Source organism: Galeopterus variegatus, unplaced genomic scaffold (genome assembly GCF_000696425.1).
Source record: "Galeopterus variegatus unplaced genomic scaffold, G_variegatus-3.0.2 Scaffold302, whole genome shotgun sequence".
Taxonomy (NCBI): Eukaryota; Metazoa; Chordata; class Mammalia; order Dermoptera; family Cynocephalidae; genus Galeopterus; species Galeopterus variegatus.
In genome coordinates, this window is record NW_007726413.1 from 462,812 (window position 1) to 484,798 (window position 21,987).

The 21,987-nt window shown below is 36.8% G+C and overlaps 1 protein-coding gene across 3 annotated transcripts in view; it reads right to left on the minus strand.

Moving 5' to 3' along the window:
* Positions 1-12,530: 12,530 nt before the first annotated feature.
* Positions 12,531-21,987, minus strand: part of KLHDC1 (kelch domain containing 1) — a 66,295-nt gene continuing 56,838 nt past the window's right edge. For 2 of the 3 annotated variants that reach the window (XM_008567182.1, XM_008567183.1), the window contains one exon: positions 12,531-15,029. In XM_008567182.1, coding sequence (XP_008565404.1) covers positions 14,870-15,029 — 160 coding nt within the window. In that variant the 3' untranslated portion in view covers positions 12,531-14,869. The remainder of the gene's footprint in view (positions 15,030-21,987) is intronic. The other variant, XM_008567184.1, reaches the window with a different exon arrangement.

Sequence of the window (21,987 nt, forward strand, 5' to 3'; positions counted from 1 at the left end):
GCCGCCGCTGCTGCCGCCGCCGGGTGAGGAGGCGGCACCGCTGCCGCTTCTGCTGCCGCCGCCGCCGCCGCCGCCGCCGCCGCGCCGCTTGCAGCCGCCTCCCGACGCCCTCCGAGGCGCGCTCACTGAGGGATCTGCAAGGACGTGCTGGATCTTGGCCAGATTCTCGAGAACTTTTTCTTCCCTAGAATTTCTCGTTTGATTGAGGGATGTTCTCAAAGGGTTCACAGCCTGGACAGGGACACAAGAATTGCCCAACTGCTGTCTGCGCGCAGCTCCTCCGAGCCTGTACACGGGCCCAGTTCACCAGCAGCCGAACGAGGCGCTCCTGGACCCGCCCCGCAGCCTCCACGCGCTCCCCAGCGAGCCCACCTGAGGGCTGCAGCCGCCACCCAGCTGGGACCCTCGGGGGAGCGGAGGGCGAATTCTGTTCACACACACACCGTTTTGTCTTATAGTGTACATGGTACATTTCAGTTAGACCAAAGAACTGTAAATTATTGTGATCTAATCTGATTGCTCACCTGAGAAACAGGGCTGCACTAGACTGCGTCTTGCACTCCTACTGTGCGGGCGCCCCTCTAACGTGCCGCGCTTGGCGCAAGGGGTGTGCTTCATTCTCCCTTCCTCATCCTCACGCTGGCACATAAGTAGAAGGCTTTCCTCAATAAATTACTCATAGCCCGAACTCCCTCTCTAGCTGCTGCTGGTGTGTTTACTTCAGGAGGATTAATGTAAACCTCCAGGAAACAGATCACCTGGCAGCTGTTGAGACCTTACTTGCTCTCCACCCCGGTGGGTTCCCGAGTCCTCCTGGCTCACAGGATTCTTGCAACAGTGTCCCCGCCTGGTGTAACAGGTCTATGCTCGGTACAACTTAGCCAAGTTCATCGGGAACCGCTTTATAAATCTGATCAAGTCACTTGACTTAAAAACCTTGAGTTGGCTCCCATTGTTTTTGGGATAGAGTCCAAAATTCTTACAGTGCTGTACAAGACCCAATATGGCCTGGGCCACGCTTACCTTTCCAGCTTCAATACCAGGCTCCTTCCAGCTATGTTAGCATTCTCTCAGCGCTTCAAACACACCTAGCTCTTTCTAGTACCAGGGCCTTCACACCTGCTATTCCCTCTTCCTGGAAGTCTAACCCATCCTCCACCTTTCAACTTAGACCTTCCTCAGGAAAACCTTCCCGCATCCCCAGGACACTGAGGCTTCCTGGCAGACACTGCTGGCGTCCTCGGTTCTTCTCCACAGCACTTTATTAGAACCACTATGTCATTACTTGTCTATTGTTAGTTTCCCCTGCTAGATGGTAAGCTTGAAGCCTAATTTCAGTGGTGCCTTGCTACAAATTACAAAACTACCTCCTGTATAAAAACATGAGGTTTGCTTTTTCTCTGGATAAATCTAATTAGCTAATATAGTTGCCTCAATTACCAGGTGAATCTAAGATGAACCATGTATGACAAATGGTGCTGTCGCATCCTCTTACTTGTGGACTAGTTGTTTATCTTGAGAACATGTATGTAATGGGTGGTATCTGCTTGGCTATATAAAAGGATGAGATTCTCTTTGTCTTTGCAATCTTTTAGCAGATTGCCTGTGAGGCACATCACATTCTGGTTTAATACTTATTCAATAAATAAACTGTTTTTTCTTTGTTTTTTTTTTTTTGTTTTTTCCTTCACTAACATTGTGGAGCTGTTTTCTGGTTTGGGAGAAGGATATTGGTTTTAATGCTATTTCCCCAACAGGGGCACTGGAAATACTTGTCACAGGTATGAATTGGGTTGCCATGGGAATGGGAGAGAAGTGGAATCAGAAACAGACTGAGGAATGTTTTCTGACATCATACTTATAAAATCCATATGAAAGAGTCCCTCTTTGAACTAGTCCCTCATTGCTCAACTCCTGTGGCATTATGAGTACAATAATGATCACTAAGTCCCCTAAATTTCTACCCACTACATTTTATCCTCAGAACCTTAAGGGGCACAGCTTCCAGGGGACTGAATCCAGCACCATAATCAACATTTCTGTATTCATGAATCAATACGTAGTTACCCAGAGGCAAATTCAGAGGGAGAGAGAGATGGTCCTAGATTTATGATCGCGTTACAGCCTGATAAACCCATTGTAAAGCTGAAAAACCATTAAGTCAAACCATCATAAGTTGGGGATTGTCTTTGTGTATATATAAATAAATAAATTATACACACACACACACACACACACACACACACACGCCCACACACCATTTAATAAAACAGCCTAATAGCCACTTTGATTTGGTTATTTACTATTCATCTGTCAAACGATACGTTTATCCTACTTATGAGAACAACAGACACAAAAAGATGCTTTGAAACATATCTATTAGTCACCTTTATCAAACAAAAATAGAGAAAAAATTGAAGTTAAAGAATAAGATTCTCTTCATGGGAGATAATAAGGTCATTTGAAATTCAATGACTGATAACCCTACAAAGATTTCCACCAAAAATCTCTTGTTTAAAAAAATTCTCTTATAAGACTTATACTTTCTGGTCCAGCATGTAAGGAGCTTAGAAGCTGCCATTCCATCCTAACAACAAGTAAAATGCTGAGCAAACTAAAAAACAACCGTTTTTCAATCCATCAGAGAAGCAAGGTCACAGGGCAAACCACTCCCCCCAAAACTGGAGAGATAGGTGGATATAGAAAATTACAGCTAACCAAAGCAGAAACGCACGAGCAGGAACTTCCTCTACATAAAAAGCTGGGCAGGCAAACCTACGCAGTAATTGATGAATTGCTGCAGGCTCTGTGTGGACAAGTCTGAGAGTTAATAACTCCAGAGGCTCCAGTCATTGGAGGAGCCCCACATTTTTTGTGAGTTTTACCTCCAGGAGCTCTACTAGATCCTTGCAGTAAATAATGGAAAAAAATCCCCTCATGGTTCCAGCAGGGGGAGGGAAAAAGGAATCATTTTGAAATATGTCAGAGCATTCTGTTCTTAACAAGGCCTGCCCTCAGAAGAAACTATTTTATCGTAGCCTAACCTATCTGGTGAAAGGAAAATACCTAATTCCAGCCCCCTCTAGCCATCCTGTCCCCACCTAAGGGGGAAAAGACTAAGAAGCACTGGTGAAGTACATAGTCCAGTGGCAGAGGGTCACAGACTGAGATAATCAAAGCACTATAGAACACTTGCCCTTCCCCCACTCCTTACCACCACACTACTAAAGGCCCAGTACCAGACTCTTTCACCCAGTTCATCATGTCCAGGTTTCAACAAAAAATTACAAGCCATACTATAAGTCAAAAACACAGTTTGAAGAAACAGAGCAAGCATCAGAAGCAGACTTTGATGTGGTAGGTATGTTGGAATTATCAGACTAAGAACTTAACTATGATTAAGGTGCAAAAGCCTCTAGTGGAAAAGTAGACAACATGCAAGAACATATGAATAAGGTAAGCAGAGAGGTGGGAATTCTAAGAAAGGACCAAAAAGAAATGCTAGAGGTCAAAAACACTGTAACAAAAATGAAGAATGCCTTTGATGGGCTTATTAGTAGACTGGACACAACTGAGGAAAGAATCTCTGAGCTTGTGGGCATGTCGATAAAACTTCCAAAACTGAAAAGTGAAGGGGAAAAGACCCCCCCCCAAAACCCCACAAAAAAGCCCGTAGAATATCCAATAATTGTGGCACCACTACAGAAGGTGTAACACACATGTAATGGGAATGCCAGAAGGAGGAAAAAACCAGAAGAGATAGGAATAGAAGAAATATTTGAAGCAATAATTACTGTGAATTTCCCCAAATTAATGTCAGACAACAAATCACCATCCCAGGAAGCACAAAGAATACCAAGCAGGATAAATGCCAAAAAACTACACCTAAGTATATTATATTCAAACTTCAGAAAATTAAAGATAAAGAAAAATCTTGAAAGAAGCCAGGGACAAAGCACCTTACCTACAGAAGAGCAAAGATAAGAATTTCCTCCAACTTCTCCTCAGAAACCATGCAAATGAGAGGAGAGTACAGTTAAATACTTAAAGTGTTGAGAAAAAAACCCCTCACCAACCTAGAATCTTTATCCTGCAAAAGTATCCTTCGAAGGGAAGGAGAAATAAAGACTTTTTCACAAACAAAAATTGAGGGAATCAGTTGCCAATAGACCTGCCTTGAAGGAAATATTAAAAGAAGTTCTTCAGAGAGAAGAAAAAGGATAAAATTCAGAAATTCAGATCTACATAGAAAAAGGAAGAACATCAGAGAATGAATGTCAAGGTTAAATTAAAATGTTTAGTTTTCTCATTCTTAATTGATCTAACAGACAATTGTTCAAAATAACAGCAACAATTATTCAAAATAACAGAACAATCTAACAGTTGTTCAAAATAATGGCAACAGTGAATTTGATTATGTATGCATATATATACTTATGAATGTTTAAGTGTAAGTTAAATGAATGACAGCAATGATACAAGGCACAGGACAGAGAAATTAGAAATAATTTGTTATTGTAAGGTACTTGCGCTACCCATGAAGTGGTAGTGTTACTTGGACTTGAATTAGTTGTAAATGTATAGTGCAAAGTCTAGGGCAACCATTAAAAACAGTAAGAAAAAAAAAAAGCATAGCTGATATGCTAAGAAAGGGTAGAAAATGAATTATGAGTATAAAATGCTCAATGCTCATATGAGTATAAAGTCATATGAGTATGAATCATGACTATGAGTATGAATCATGAGAATAAAATGCTCAATTAAAACCATGAAAGGCAGAAAAAATGTGGCAGACAAAAATAAAAATAAAAACAAAGAACAAAGGTAACAAATAGAAAACAGTAACAAATATGGTAGATATTAATCCAGCTATATCAACAATCACTTTAAGTATCAGTGACCTAAATGCACCCATCAAAAGACAGAGATTGTCAGAGTGGATCAAAAAACAAGAGCCAACTATATGTTGTCTACAAGAAACTCACTTTAAATATAAAGACACATAAGAGTAAAGAGAAGGAGAAAGGTATACCATGTTAATACTAATAAAAAGAAAGTGGATTAACTATCTTAATTTAAGACAGAGCAGACTTCAAAGCAATGAAAGTTATAAGGGATAAAGAGGGGCATCACATAATGATAAAGGGTTCAGTACTCCAAAAAAAAACATAATAATCCTTAATTTGTATGTGCCTAACAACAAAGCATCAAAATACATGAGGCAATAAAACTGATAGAACTGTGAAGAGAAATAGATAAATTCACTATTATGTTGGGGACTTCAACACCTCTCTATTAGAAATGGACAGACCCAGCAAGCAGAAAATCAGTAGGGAGGTAGTTGAACTCAACAGGACCATGGGTCAACTGAATATAATTGACATCTATAGATTACTTCATCTAATGACAGCAGATTACACATTCTCCTCAGGCTCACGTGAAACACTCATAAAAATAAACACACTCTGGGCCGTATAATACATCTTAACAAATTTAAAAAATAGAAACCACACAATGTCTGTTCTCAGATCACAATGGAATTAAACTAGAAATGAATAACAGAAAGATAGCTGGAAAATCCAAAAATACTTGGAGATTAAACAACACTCTTCTAAATAACATATGGGTTAAGGAAGAATTCTGAAGAGAAATTTAAAAATATTTTGAGCTCAATAAAGTGAAAATACAACCTATCAAAATCTGTGAAGTGCAGCAAAAAGTGATTTAGAGGGAAATTTATAGCATTAAATGTATATACTAGAAAAAAAGAAAGATCTAAAATTAACAATCTAGAATTCTACCTTCAGAAACTAGAAGTGCAAATTAAATCCAAGTAAGCAGAAAAAAGAAAATAAAATTTAGAGCAGAAATCAATGAAATTGAAGATAAGAAATCAAAAGAGAAAATTAATAAAACCAAAAGCTGTTTTTTTTTTAATTGAAAATTTACTGAACTTCAATAAAAATCAGTAAGCCTCTAGTCAGGCTAACTAAGGAAAAAAGAGAGAAGACATAAATTACTAATATCAGAAATGAAAGAGGGGACATCACTACAGATCCCATAAACATTAAAAGAATAATAAAGAAATATTATGAGCAACTCTATGCCCATACATTTGATAACCCAGATGAAATGGATCAATTCCTTGAAAGATACAATTTGCCAAAACCCATATGAGATAATCTGAATAGGCCTAGACGAGTATCTATTAAAGAAATTGAATCAATAATTAGTAATCTTCCAAAACATAAAGCATCAGGCTCAGATAGGTTCAATTGATGAATTCTATGAAACATTTGGAAGACATTATAACAATTCTCTACAATCTCTATCAGAAGATAGAGGCAAAGGGAATACTTCTTAACTCATTCTATGAAGCCAGCATTACCCTAATATCATAACCAAACAAAGACATTATAAGAAAACTACAGATTAATATCTATCATGAGCATAGATGCAAAAATCCTCAACAAAATATTAGCAAATCAAATACAACAATGTAAAGAAAAATTTTTTTACACTTCAACCAAGTAGGATTTATTCCAGGTATGCAAGACTGTTTCAACATTTGAATATTAATGTAATTCATCACATCAACAGGCTAAAGAAGAAAAATCATGTGATCATATCAATAAGATATGAAAAAAGCATTTGAAAAAATCCAACATCCATTTACAAATAAAAAAACCCCAACAACTCTCAGCAAACTAGGAATAGAGAGGAATTTCTTCAACTTGATAAGGAACATCTACAAAACACCTACATCTAACATTATATGTAATGGTGAGAAATTTCAAGCTTTCCCTTTAAGATTTGAAACAAGGCAAATATGTCCCCTGACACCACTACTCTTCAACATCATACTGGAAATCCTAGCTAATGCAATAAGACAAGAAAAGGAAATCTTATACAGATTCAGAAGGAAAAAATAAAACTAATAAAACTATCTTTGTTTCCAGATGACATGCTTGATCATCTATTTAGAAACCCCTGCCAAAATCTCCTGGAACTAATAAGCAATGATATCGAGGTTGTAGGATACGAGGTTAATATATAAAAGCCAATCACTTTCCTATATGTCAGCAATTAACAAATGGAATTTGAAATTAAAAACACATTATCATACACATTAGCACCCCCCAAAATGAAATACTTAGGTATAAGTCTAACAAAATATGTACAAGATATATATGAAGAAAACCACAAAACTCGGATGAAAGATTTCCAAGAACTAAATAAATGGACATATAGTCCATGTTCCTGGATAGGAATTCTCATTATTGTCAATATGTCAATTTGATCTATAGATTCAATGCAATTCCAATCAAAATTCCAGGTCTCCACTGCTCTGTATCCTCTGCTTCAGGAGGTATAGGTGGCTCTGCCCCAGTCTCTGTGACCCTGTGACCTGTAAGTACCGGGAGATCTGTAGGGATGATGACAGAATATGCCTGAAGCTGGAAAATGTATTGTTTGCAAAACAAAATTAATTTCAATAATGTCCAATATTCTCATTCATGGATCATGTTTTTGATATGGCATCTGAAACCTCATTGCCAAGCCCAAGGTCATCTAGAGTTTCTCCCATGTTGACTTAGTGGCCTTTGTGGATGTGGATATGAACTTCACCCAGGAACAGTGGGTTTTGCTGGATCTTTTCTGGAAGAATTTGTGTAGATATGTGATGTGGGAAGCCTTCAGGAGTCTGGCTTCTACAGAAGTCATATGTTAAAAATGCAATGTGAAAGTAAAGAAGGTAGTCAGTGTACAGAAACCTTCAGTCAGATCCCAAATCTTAATCTGTAGAAAATTCTTACTGGAGTAAAATCATGTGAATGCAGCGGGTGTGCAAAAGTCTTCATGTCATTCATCCCTTAATAGGCACATCATTTCTCACTCTGCACACAATGTGAGTGTGAGAAATATGGAAAGACCCCATATAAACAATGTGGATAGCCTTTATTTCTCTCACCAGTGTTCAAAAACACATGGTAAATGCACACTGAAAAATGAAACTTATAGATGTATGTTACATGGGAAAGCCTTTGATTTTCCCAGTTAATTTTCTATACATAAAAGAACTCATAGTGGTGGGACACCCCATAAACGTAAACAATGAGGTAAAGCCTTCAGTTTTTCCCCTTCCTCTCAAATGCATGAAAAAATTCACACTGGAGAAAAATTTTATGAATGTAAACTAAATGGTAAAGTCTTCAGATGTTCCAATTCCCTTCAGAAACATGAAAGAACTTATACTGCAGAGAAACCCTATGAATGTAAGGAATGTGGGAAACCACTCAATTTTCCCAGTTCCCTTCAAAAATGTGAAAGTATTCACACTGGAGAAAAACCATATGAACATAAAAAATGTGGTAAAAGCTTCTATTCTTCCAGTTACCTGTGAATACATGGAAGAATTCACACTGGAGAAAAAAATTTATGAATGTAAACTAAATGGTAAAGCCTTCAGATATTCCAGTCCCCTTTGGAAACATAAAAGAACTCACACTGGAGAGAAACCCTATGAATATAATTAATGTGGGGAAACATTCACTTTTTTTGTATGCTTTCAAATACATGAAAGTGTTCACACTGGAGAAAACTGTTAATGTAAATAACATGGTGAAGCCTTCAGATGTTCCATTTCCCTTTGAACACATGAAAGGACACTGGAGAAGGACCCTATGAATGTAGGAATATTGGAAACATTCAATTTTTTCAGTTTATTTGAATGCATGAAATAGCTCATACTGGAGAAAAACCCTGTGAATATGAGAAATGTGGTAAAACCTCCAGATGTTTGTTTCCTTTGAATACATGAAAGAACTTACCTGGAGAAAAACCCTATGAATGTACAAAATGTGGTAAAGGCTTTAGTTTTTCCAGTAATGTTCAAAAACATGAAAGGATTTATACTAAAGAGAAATCCTTCTAATGTAAAAAATGTGGTGAAGCATTCAATTTTCTCAGTTGCTTTTAAAGACATGAAAGGACTCACACTGAAGAAAAACCCTAGGACTGTTAGAAGTATGTTGAAGCTTTCTGTTTTTCCAATTTTTTTTTTTCTGTCCTTTTTGAGACTGGCTGCACCGAGCTCAGCCAGCTGTGAGCACACCGGTCATCCCTATATAGGATCCGAACCTGTGGTGGGAGTGCTACTGTGCTCCCAGCGCCGCACTCTCCCGAGTACGCCACGGGCTCGGCCCTCCAATTTTTTTTTTTTTTTTTAAACACAGAAGGATTCACACTGGAGAAAAGCCTTATGAATATAAAAATGTGGTAAGACCTTCAGTTCCGGTTCCATTTGAAAGCATGAAATAACTCACTCTGGAGAAAAACCCTATGAGTGTACAAAATATGGAATGCCTTCATTTCTCTCATATCCATTCAAAGGCACATGATAATGTATACTGGAGATGGACCTTATAAGAATGCACATTGGATTGAAACCCTAGTAGTTTGGAAAATACAGGACATTTAAAAATTTTTGCAATTACTTAAAAAGTCATGTGAATACTCTAACTGGAAAGATATACTATAAATATAAATAATATGGAAAGCCTGATGCAAACCAATTACTGTATAATGCTTGAGAAAATTTACAACATGATGAGACGTCATACAAATTATAAATATATAGTGTTTTATCAGTGGCTCCTTCCTTTTTTTTTTTCTTGGTGGCTGGCCAGAACAGGGAACCGAACCCTTGACCTTGGTGTTACAAGGCTGCACTCTAATCAACTGAGCTAACCAGCCAGCCAGTATCAGTGGCTCATTCTTAAAGAGGGTCTCTGGATTACGGATTTCTACTTTTTTTGCAAACATTGAGCTCAGAATTATTCAAACAAACCAATCACATTTTTCCATAGAAATCAAGGAACATCTCATCTTCTTGATACTACAAATCCTATCCCCTATCCCGTTTGTTCTCTTTGCTCCCAAGTGCAATCCCTGTGTTGGCCTGCATTGCTTACGGTACCCTCCTCCTGACTGAGTGTATGTGACTAATAAACTGCTGTTAATCTTAAAAAACAGAATAAAATTCCAGAAAGTTATTTTGTGTATATTTACAAACTGATTCTAAAATTTACATCAAGAGGCAAAAGATCCAAAAGAGCTGACTTGAAGGAGAAGCTATTTTGAAGGAGTTGATGGAAGGAGGAGAACAAAGTTGGAGGACTGACACTGCCCAACTTCAAGACTTGATATATCAAGTGACAATAATCAAGACAGTATGGTACTGGTGAAAGAAGGGACTAAAGATCAATGGAACAGAAAATAGAGAGCCCAGAAATAGATCCATGTGACTATAGTCAACTTCTCTTTGAGAAAGGAGCAAAAGAAACACTAATAGAGAAAAGACAGTCTTTTCAACAACTGATGTGGGAACAACTGAACATCCACATGCAAAAATATGAGTCTAGACAACTTTACATGCTTCACAAAAATTAACTCAAAATAGATCACGGGCCTAGATGTAAAACGTCAAACTATGACATTTCTAGAAAATAATGTATATTAAAACCTGAGTAACCTTGGGTATGGTGATGACTTTTTTTTTTTTCTTTTTGTCTTTTTTCGTGACTGGTAACGGGATCGCAACCCTCAGTGTCGCGCCTGCACCGCGCTCAACCAGTGAGCGGACCGGTCTCCATATGGGATCCGAACCCTCAGAGGGAGGGCCGCTGCGCTCCCAACTGCCGCACTCTACCGAGTGCGCCACCAGGCCGGCCCTGGTGATGACTTTTTAAATACACCACCAAAGCACAGCCCATGGAAGAAATAAGTAAGACACACTTCATTAAAATGAAAAACTGCTCTGTGAAAGGCAATGTCAAGAAAATGGGAAGACGAGTCACGGACTGGAAAATATTTGCACAATTCACATCTGATAAAGAACTGTTACCCACAGTACACAAAGAACTCCTAAAACTCAACCATAAGTGAACCTGATTGAAAAATGGGCAAAGAATCTGAAAGACCAAAGAAAACATACAAATGGCAAGCAAGCATATAAAAAGATGTTCAACATTACATGTCACTAGGGTATTGCAAATTAAAACAATGAGATACCAGTACACACCTATTAGAATGGCCAAAATCTGAAAGACTAGGGCCGAGCCCGTGGCGCACTCAGGAGAGTGCAGCGCTGCAGGCGCAGCAGCGCTCCCGCTGCAGGTTCGGATCCTATATAGGGATGACCAGTGCGCTCACAGCACTCACTGGCTGAGCACAGTGCGGCCGGTCTCAAAAAGGACAAAAAAAGAAAAAAAAAAAAATCTGAAAGACTGATGACACGAAATCCTGGCAAGGAAGTGGAGCAACAGAAACTTTCATTCATTGCTGGTGGGAATGCAAAATGGTACAGCCACTCTGAAAGACAGCCTGATGGTTTCTTACAAAACTAAATATACTCTTACAACCAATCCAACAATCTTGCTGCTTGGTATTTACCTAAATGAGCTGAAAACTTATGTCCATAAGAAAATATGCTATACATGGATGTTTATAGCATCTTTATTCACAACTGCCAAAACCTGGAAGCAACCAAGATATCCTTCAGTAGGTAAATGGATAAATAGTGTGGTACATCCAGACAATGGAATATTATTCAGCACTACAAAGAAATGAGCTACCAAACCATGAAGAGACAAGAAGAAAACTTAAATACATACTACTAAGTGAAGATACCAATCTGAAAAGGCTACGTATAGTATTATTGGAACTATATGACATTCTGGAAAAGGCAAAACTATGAAAACAGTGCAAAGATCAGTAATTGCCAGGGCTTGGGGGAAGGAAAGTGGAACACAGAGGATTTCTTTTTTAGGGCAGTGAAACCATTCTGTATAATACATTGGTGGATCCATTTCATTATGTATGTCAAAATCCATCGAATGTACAACACGAATGAATCCTAATGTAAACTATGGACTTTGAGTAATTAAAAAATGTTCTTCTTGCTGTGTCCACATGCTGGACTGTATAGTAATTTCATCAAACCGGAAATCCCAGTAGAATTACATTAATACAATGGAAAAATAGGCACCAAAAATGGTGAACATGTTGATTACCTTTTCCTTAAAATTGCTTGTTTTTCTTCCAAATGTCCTAAAATCTAAATTTTAATTTGTCAACATAAAGGACTATCCTTAAAATTATTCTATCTTGGGCCGAGCCCGTGGCGCACTCAGGAGAGTGCGGCGCTGGGAGCGCAGTGACGCTCCCGCCGCGGGTTCGGATCCTATAGAGGGATGGCCGGTGTGCTCACTGGCTGAGCGCGGTGCGGCTGGTCTCAAAAAGGACAAAAAAAAAAAATTACTCTATCTTGGTTTCTTTCATTTCTCTCACACATATACACATATAAATAGTACATTGGTGAAAATATCACTCTGTGTGTGAGCTGACAGTACACAGTTCTAAATATTTTTAAGCTTCTAGGTGCAAGAGGCTAATATTTTTTAAAAAATATATATATATTTAAAAGGTGTTTATGCAAAGATATTATTTAGAAAAAAATGTACACCAACTTTGATGGGCTGTTTATTATATCATATTAAACATGATAATAATACCATAAAAAAAATCCTTCTTGACAACTGGAAAAATATCCTGAGGTTCTTTTTCCTGTAGAACCAGACTGCACACGCATTTTGTGAACCACATGAAAAAAATCCCATCAACTCTTCTAGAGTCATCTTCCAAGGAGGGAGCCAGTAAGGGAGAGTTCAGAGGTAAAATTATGGTTTTCTTGGGCTCTTACGTACTGTGGAGGTCAACAGCACAAAATTTGATAGTAAACCATCAGCCGGTAAGAAGTGAGGAGTCAATATTGCTCAGCCTATGGAACTTCAAAACTGGCTTTGCTAGCTCCTAGAATCTTTCTATCTCCTAATAGTAAGGAAGCACAGGTTTAAGCCAAAATTTGGACATTGAAGGCAAAGATTAGAATTCCCTGCTGCTCCTACTATGGGGCTGCCTCAGAACATATAAGTCTATTAAGTTATATAAGAATAGCACTACTTTTGTGTGCTAAAGATATTATGTAGATTTTCATTCTCTTAAAGCCTGAATAAGAGTATGTATTTTTGAGGGGGATCAATCCAACTTTTAACGTTCCAAATAAATCATTTAAAAACAGAGGTTTCTTCTAAGAGGCTGGAGAAGGCATTCACATAATCCAGAAGCCATTTTAAAGGGTGTTCATTCCACTCAACGTCATCTGTCACTGTCCAACTAGGTTTTGGTATTTTTTTGCCTTAAATATAAAAATGCTGATACTGAAGTCCATAGTAATAAGATAATTATTTCTAAGATGTATATTACTTGTGAGATTCATTTTCAAAATATGTTATTTAGCCTAAAAATAGTAAAAAAAAAAAAAAAAGGAAAACTTACACTGAAATATTTTTTTGCACAATTAACTCTAATGACCAGTTCACATGAACAAAACTATGAAAACAGTAATTCTATATAGTTGGAACAATAAATAAAATATAAACACAAAATATTTCAGTAAATCAAAGCTTTACACATCCAAAATACAGTACATATATAAAAAATATATCTCTAAAATTCAGTGAAATACTACAACTATTATAGTTTTCATTATAAATTATATATATATTTCAATATAGAAATATATATTTTCTAACATTTAAAATTTCAGATATAGCTTGCATGGTGATATTGTGGAGAATAATTTTATATACAGAACTTTTTAGTACTCAATTGTAATTAGTAATTCAATGGAAGGGCATGACTGTAATCAAATGAAGAAAAACTTCTTAATTATGGCATATGTACAATTTTGAGGTTATATAAAGATACAGTGTTCCCTTTCTGTACAGATGGTAATGCTGAAAATAAAAGAGAAGATACCAGACTTTCAACATCTTAGTGTCTTGAGCATCAGCTCTGTAGAATGGTGTGGGCCAAATTGAGGGGTTTCTATAAAGTCAAATTACTAGATTACTATCCTATTTCATTACTTACAAAACTTACTTTACGATCACTCTTCCAAAGCAGAATGTATTTTAAGATGTCTCAAAAGTTAACAAGTATAAATGCTTTTCAATATTTCACAGCCTATATGATGAATAAGCCTCTACTTTATATACTTTAAAACATAATCTTTATAAATATATAAAACTAGACAAACTAATAACTTAGGAGTAAAAGAGACAATTGAAGATATTTATTCCCCTACTCAAATAGAGGTGAGGAAAAGTTACAATAATGCCTAAAAATACTTTCCTAGGTAAGTGCTAAAAGGACAGTATTTCAATATTTAATATCATACTGGTGTTTGCCTATTTTATAATTTTTGGCCAGCTGTATTAGTTATTTAAGAAGAAGTTCCTTAATAACTGAGTTATTTAAGGAAAACCTAAGGTAATTTAAAGGTGACTTGAGAAAATTTATCCTTTCTGAAAGTTGATACATTGTGTGTGTGTGTGTGTGTGTGTGTGTGTGTGTGTGTGTACAATTATGCTGGGGAATTTCTGAAGTCCTTGGGATACTTTCTTATTCTCAAATTTGTATAATCTTTCCAGTAAAGAGTATACATTGAGTTAAACATGTTAACATTGTACTTACTTTCAGAAAGCATAAATTTTCTGCAGCTTATAAGGAAATTGGTTTATAAATACAAATATAAATTAATCTGCATTAAAATCTTATTTACATGTATACCATACCATATAATCACTTTAACAGAGCATTTTGTTTCAAATTTTATCCTTTAAATAAAGCTTACAATTTGGGGGTGAGGGGGGTGGGGCAGTAAATGTACAGTCTAATTAAAATGTTTAAACCCATTAAATATATAGAGTATATAACAATTTAATTGCTACTGATCCACTGATATTTATTTTGTTTCTTCTTTTTGAACTCTTTGTTCTTCTCGGTGATTAGCTGCAGTCCAAAATGTTATTTTTTTGAGTACTTGTTGCAGAAGTTTAGGAGGTAATAAAGATATCTGACTTTCTAAAATGATAGCATTTTTACCAATGCAGTCGAGGCATGACCTATGAATAAAACATAAAAAAAATTATTAGTTTTTGAACCTGAAGTTATAAAATATTTACAAGTAAGTATTCTTAAAAATAAAAAGTATCATCATAAAAATTTTGCAAGACAGTTTATTTCCTTTTTATTGTTTGGAACATGACAGGAGTTTTTCCAGAGCACTGCAATAATTATATATTTTTATAGCATAAAGACTGTATCTGACCAAAATACATTAGAAACAGAAAATACAACTCATCGTGCATAATTTACTTTAAGTAAAAAAAGATTCAGACTTAATTTCAAATCAGATTAGTCTACAGCAGATCTTTTTCACATATCCCTCTAGTTAGCCCAATAACTATTTACCCTTCTTTGAGAACTGTCTTTTTCTTCCATTACTTCAAGGTGAATCATCTGAAATCCATTTTTAGACCAGGTGACCAGTCCATCCCATATTCCCGATATAAATGACTGCACTGGGGTTGCACATTTGACTTATGTTGACCCAGAGAGAGCAGGTCGAAGGGAGGAATGGAGCGGCAATACAGAAAGCGCCACCAACAGACCACTGAGTTTCTACTCTTCTGGGTGTCTGGGTGTGTGTTGACCCAGAGAGAGCAGGTCGAAGGGAGGAACGGAGCAGCAATACAGAAAGCGCCACCAACAGACCACTGAGTTTCTACTCTTCTGGGTGTCTGGGTGTGCACTTTTTCCCCTTTGATTCTCCTAGAGGGGTCCCAAATACAATTCTCTTTTCATCTTATGTGACTTTGAAGAGGTTTTTGTACTTTAAAACCAAAAGAAACTTAAGATAAGAACTATCAAAACAGCATCCATTTGTACTGATAAACTTTAACTCAAAAAGATAAATAAATCTTCTTAAAAAGTTTTTTTTTTTAATAGACTCATTTGATTCTGCTGTGGTTAACTGTAGTCATCACTTTTACAAGCAGCTACACTCTAGACATTTGTATGTTCTTCCACACTTTCATGAAGCCTTTTCTCTCTACTCTGTAACAACTCTAAATAAAAGTAAGTTAAAATGTTTCACATAGATGCAGAAGTACAAGAAAATGATATGAATCTTACACCTGGTGCAAATTTAACTCTGCTACTACGGTGACACAATACTTCCTGTGCCCTTTCTATGACAGAAAGGAAATGTCGGAAGAGGAGATGGCCTTTGTTATTACATTTGTTCACTGATTCAACAAATATTTATTAGTGTGCACCATATACTAAGTTCTGTCTGAGGAGGAGGAAATCCAACACTGAGGAAAAACCCTATTTTGACTTTCAAGGAGATTATGATTTAGTGAAGAAAACAAACAACAACAAAGTGTTATAAATGCTATGATTAGGATAAGATGAAATTTCCACAACAGGTACAAAGGGTTTGGGGGGAATCAGGTAGGAAGAAAAATCAAGACAACCATAATAAGTCAAGGAACTTTACAGATGGGAAGTCCAAGCTGAGACCTTGAGGGCCTCAACAAATTAAATAAAATAGATACCCCAGATACAGGAACCACATCTGAAAATCCCTCAAGAGCAGAAATAAGATTTGTTACAGAAATCGCAATTCAGGGGTTTAAATATAGCTGGAGAGCAGAGTGTGATAGTGGGGCACAGCAAGAAATGAGGCAGAGAAGTAAGTGGAGGCCCTGAATACCACACGAAGGATTCCGCAGTTTGTCCAGGGCAGTGGGAGCCACAGAAGGACGAACACATGTGCATATGCTTTGACCCATCAATAACGCCACTAGGAATTTCTCATCAGGAGATATGCATGTTTTCCAAAGGAATATACAAGAATATTTCATGCTTAATTTTTATAATAACCTAAAATTGTTGATATCCTAAATACCTATCAATAGACTAGTAAATAAATTGTACTTCCATGGGATAGAATACTATATAGCTATTACTAACATAGATCTATTACACTTAATAATTATATGTATATATAAAAGATATGTGTAATATGAGTTTTTAGAAAGATTATAAACAGTATGCGTAATTTGATCCTTTATACACACACATATGTATATGCACGCTGCTCTCACTAAGGTTTCTAATGACCTGTTACAGTGGTTAAATTCACACTAATTGAGGAGTGATGTTATCAAAATGGCAGAATAGATGATTCCCACTGTCACTCTTCCCCACAAGTAAACCAATTTACAACTATTAAAAAGTAGTCTGCCAATGTGGACTGCTGGAGCTGGGGAAAGAGGAGGAGAGACCTGTGAAGTTCGTGAAGGTACAAAAGGCTACAGCAAGAGGGTGTAGGGACAGTGCCCATCATTCTGAGCCCTGGCTGCTTCTGAACCACCTTGGTCACTTCTGAGTCACCTGATAGGCGGCTGGCAGTGGCTACTGCACACAGATTAAAGCTGGAAGAAGCTGCCGTAGCATCATTCACATAAACCTCCTTGGAGTCTGCAGGTGAGAGGAAGGTTTCAGAGCACACCAGCCCACAGGCCATAAAGACCCTGGCAAGATTTGCCTGGGCTCACACAGGACAAGCAACCACAGCTGACTGGAGAAAAAGAGCACCCAGAGGCCAGTGAGTTATTGCAAGGGGTGCCTACACAGCCTGCCCTGTGGGAACCCTTTGGAGTGCAGGCGAAAGGCTGGCCTGAAGGGGGAACACTGGACACAGGGAAGGCAGCTGGTTTCAGTGAAATTTGGTCAGGCGATATAGATAGAACTGTAAGGGACACAATCTGCAGGAAAGACTCAGTTGCAGGCTGGGATTTCCACAAAGCCCAGACCTGGAAGTGATTAACGATCCACACAAAAAGCCTTCCAAGAGAATCAGCAGCAAAGCAGCAATTTAGCTCAAAGCACAGAGCTCAAGGTCTGGTCTCCACAGGTAGTTCCCCCAACTCATAAAGTAGGCACAGAACAGCACATGTTTCTGTGCAGAGTCTAAGTGCTGGCAATAACTATTAAGCCACTACAGGATGGAAAAACACCCCACAGACCAGAGCCAAAGCTCTGATAACCACCTATAAAACCCAGATGAGGTAACAATCTCCTCAAATGCCCAGGCATCATTGTAAAAACACAAAGATCAAGAAAACAGAAAAATGTGGCCACCAAAGGAAACAAAGCATGAATAATGGACACAGAGGAACACCAGATCTATGAAACGTCTGACAGAGAATTCAGAATAACTCTTTTAAGTATGTTCAGGGAAACACAAAAATAATACAGATAGAAAATTAAATGATATCTGGAAAAACTTCAAGAGCAGAACAAGAAACCTGATACAGGAATAGAATCAACTAAAAAAAAAAAATAGAAATTCTAGAAATACATTTTCTTAACTGAAAAAATAGCTCCAACAGCAGAATTAATCAAACAGAGGAAAGAATCAGTGAGCTTGAAGATAAAACACATGAAATTACGCAATCAGAGGAGCAAAAGGAAAAAGAATAAGAAAAAATGAAACAGAAATATAGCAAATATAGGATTCCCTCAAGAGAAATAACTCCAAATAATTGGCACACCTGAAGGGGACGAAGAAGGAAGAGACCCAGAAAGCACATTCAAGGAAATAATGGCTGAAAATTTCCTAAGTACGGAGAAAGATGACACCATCCAGGTACAGGAAACTCAGAGGACACCAAACAAATTTAATTCAAAGAGCAACACCCCCAAGACACATCATAATCAAATGATTAAAAACCAAACACAAAGGGAGAATACTAAGAGCAACAAAAGAAAATAAATATATAGTATATATCTCTCAGCAGCTTTCTCAGTAGAAACTCTATAGGCCATAACAGAATGGGAAGATATATTCTAAGTACTGAAGAAAAAAGACTGTTAGTCAAGAATTTTGTATCTGGCAAAACTAACCTTCAAATATGAAAGAGAAATAAAGTCTTTCCCAGACAAACAAAAGCTAAGGAAATTCATCAATGCTAAACCTGCCCTACAAGAAATGCTAAAGAGATCTCTTTGACCTGAAAGAAAATGACACTAAAGAGTAGCAAGAAAACATTTGAAGGTACATAACTCACTAGTAAAGTAAATACACAGACAACCTCAGAATATTCCAATTTTGTAAGGGTGGTGAATAAACCACTTATAAATTTAGCATAAAGACTAAACGATAAACCTAACAAGGCATTAACATATATAAGAAGAATATAAGAGAGAGGCAATATTAAAAGATGTAACTTGGGACACCAAAATGTCAAAAAGTGTGTGTGGGGGGCCAAGCCCGTGGCGCACTCGGGAGAGAGTGCGGCACTGGGAGCACAGCAGCGCTCCCACCGCGGGTTCGGATCCTATATAGGCATGGCTGGTGCGCTCACTGGCTGAGCGCGGTGCGGCTGGCCTCAAAAAGGACAAAAAAAAAAAAAAAGAATGCGTGTGGGGGTGGGGGGTGTTGCTGAAGTGTAGAGCTGACTGTAGTGTATTCTTTTTTCTTGGCTATCAGAGTTAAGATGTTATTAGCCCAAAATAATTTGTTATAACTATAACATGTTTTTTGTAAGCCTCATGGTTACCATAACACAAAAACTTATAAGAGACATACTAAAAACAAATAGTGAAAAATCAAAATGTAAAGTTAGAGAAAATCATTCAACCACAAAGGAAGACAGTAAGACTGGAAAAAAGAAAAAAAGACAAAACAACCAGGAGAAAACTCCAGCAAAACGGCAGTAATGAGTCCCTATATATCAATAAATAACCCCAAATATAAATGGATTAAATGCCCCAATTAAAAGACACAGAGTGGCTGAATGGATTACAAAACAAGAACCAACAATATGCTTCCTACAACAAACTCATTTCACCAATAAAAATACACACCAGCTGAAAGTGAAGGGATGGAAAAAGACATTTCATGAAAATGGAAATGAAAAAGAGCACAAGTAGCTATACTATGCCAGATAAAATAGACTTCAAGCCAAAGAAATTAAAAAAAAAAAAGACATGGAAGGTCATTATATAATTATATAGTAATAAAGGCATCAATTCAACAAAAGGATATAGCAATTCTAAATATATGCACCTAACTCCAGAGCACCCAGTTATATAAAGCAATTACTATTGGACCTAGTGGGAGAGATAGACTCTAATGTAATAATAATTGGGGACTTTAATACCCTATTTTAAGCAAAGGACAGATCATCTACACAGGAAATTAACCAGGATACATCAGAATTAATCTCTTACTTGACCTAACAGAAATTTATAGAACATTTCATCCAACAGCTGCAGAATAGACATTCTTCTCAGCAGCACAAGGAACATTCTCTAGAATAGACCATATGTTAGGACACAAAACAAGTCTCAACAAACTTAAAAGAATCAAAATCATATCAACTACCTTGTCCAACTACAATGGAATAAAACTAGAAATCAACAATAAAAGGGACACTAGAAACTGTACAAATACATAGAAATTAAACAATAATCTCCTAAACAATGAATGGTCAATGAAGAAATCAAGAAAGAAATTTTAAAATTCCTGGAGACAAATGAAAACACAACATACCAGAACCTATAGGATACAGCAAAAGCAGGTCTAAGAAAAAGTTTATAGCAATAAATGCCTACATAAAAAAAGAAGACTGAAAATAAACAACCTAATGTTACAACTCAAAGAAATAGCAAAATAACAACAAACCAAACCCCAAATCAGTCGAAGGAGAGAAACAACAAAGATCCAAGCAGAAATAAATGAATTAGAGATTAAAAAAAAACACAAAAGACATACGAAACAAAGAGTTGTTTTTTCAAAAAGATAAAATCATTAAACTTTTAGCTAAACTAACAGAAAAAAAGAGAGAAGACTTAAATTAATAAAATCAGAAACAAAAAAGGAGACATTACAACTGATACTGCAGAAATAAAGGATCATAGGAGACTACTATAAACAACTATATGCAAACAAACTGGAAAACCCACAAGAAATGGATAAATTCCTGGACACATACAACTTACTAAAGTTGAATCATGAAGAACTAGAAAACCTAAACAGACCATAACAAGTAATGAGATTGCAGCAGTAACAAAAAGTCTTCCAATAAGAAAATCCCTGGACCACATGGCTTCACTGCCAAATTCTACCAAACATTTAAAGAAGAATCTAATATCAATTCTTCTCAAACTCCAAAAAAACTGAAGAGGAGGGATTACTTCCAAACTCAATCTATAAGGCCAGCACTACCCTCATACCACAACCAGAAAAAGACACACAAAAAAGAAAACTGCAGACCAGTATCTCCAATGAACACAGGTGTGAAGGTCCTCAACAAAATATTAACAAACAGAATCCAGCAACACATTAAAAAGTGCATACACCATGATCAAGTAGGATTCACCCCAGGGATGCAAGGATAGTTTGATATAGGCAAATCTATAAACGTGATACATCATATCAAAAGAATGAAGGACAAAAAACACATGATCATTTCAATAGACTCAGAAAAAGCATTTGATAAAATCCAACATCCCTTTGTGATAAAAAACACTCAACAAATTAGGTATAGAAGAAATGTATCTCAACACAGTAAAGGCCATATATAACAAACCCACAGCCAACGTTATACTGAATAGACAAAAATTGGAGAATTTTCCTGTAAGATTTGGAAGAAGACAAGGATGCTCACTTTCTCTACTTGTATACAACATAGTGCCAGAAGTTCTAGACAGAGCAATAAGGCAAGAGAAAGCAATAAAGAGCATTCAGTTAGAAAGGAGGAAGTCAAACTAACCCTATTTGCAGACAACATAATCCTACACATAGAAAACGCTAAAGACTCCACCAAAAAATTAGTAGAACTAATAAATGAATTCAGTATAGTGGCAGGATACAAAATCAACACACAAAAATTAACAGCCTTCTTATTTGCCAATAATGCAGTAGCCGAAGAGGATATCAGGAAAGTAATTCCATGCACAATAGCTACCAAAAAAAAAAAAAAAAAAAAAAAAAAAAAAAAAAAC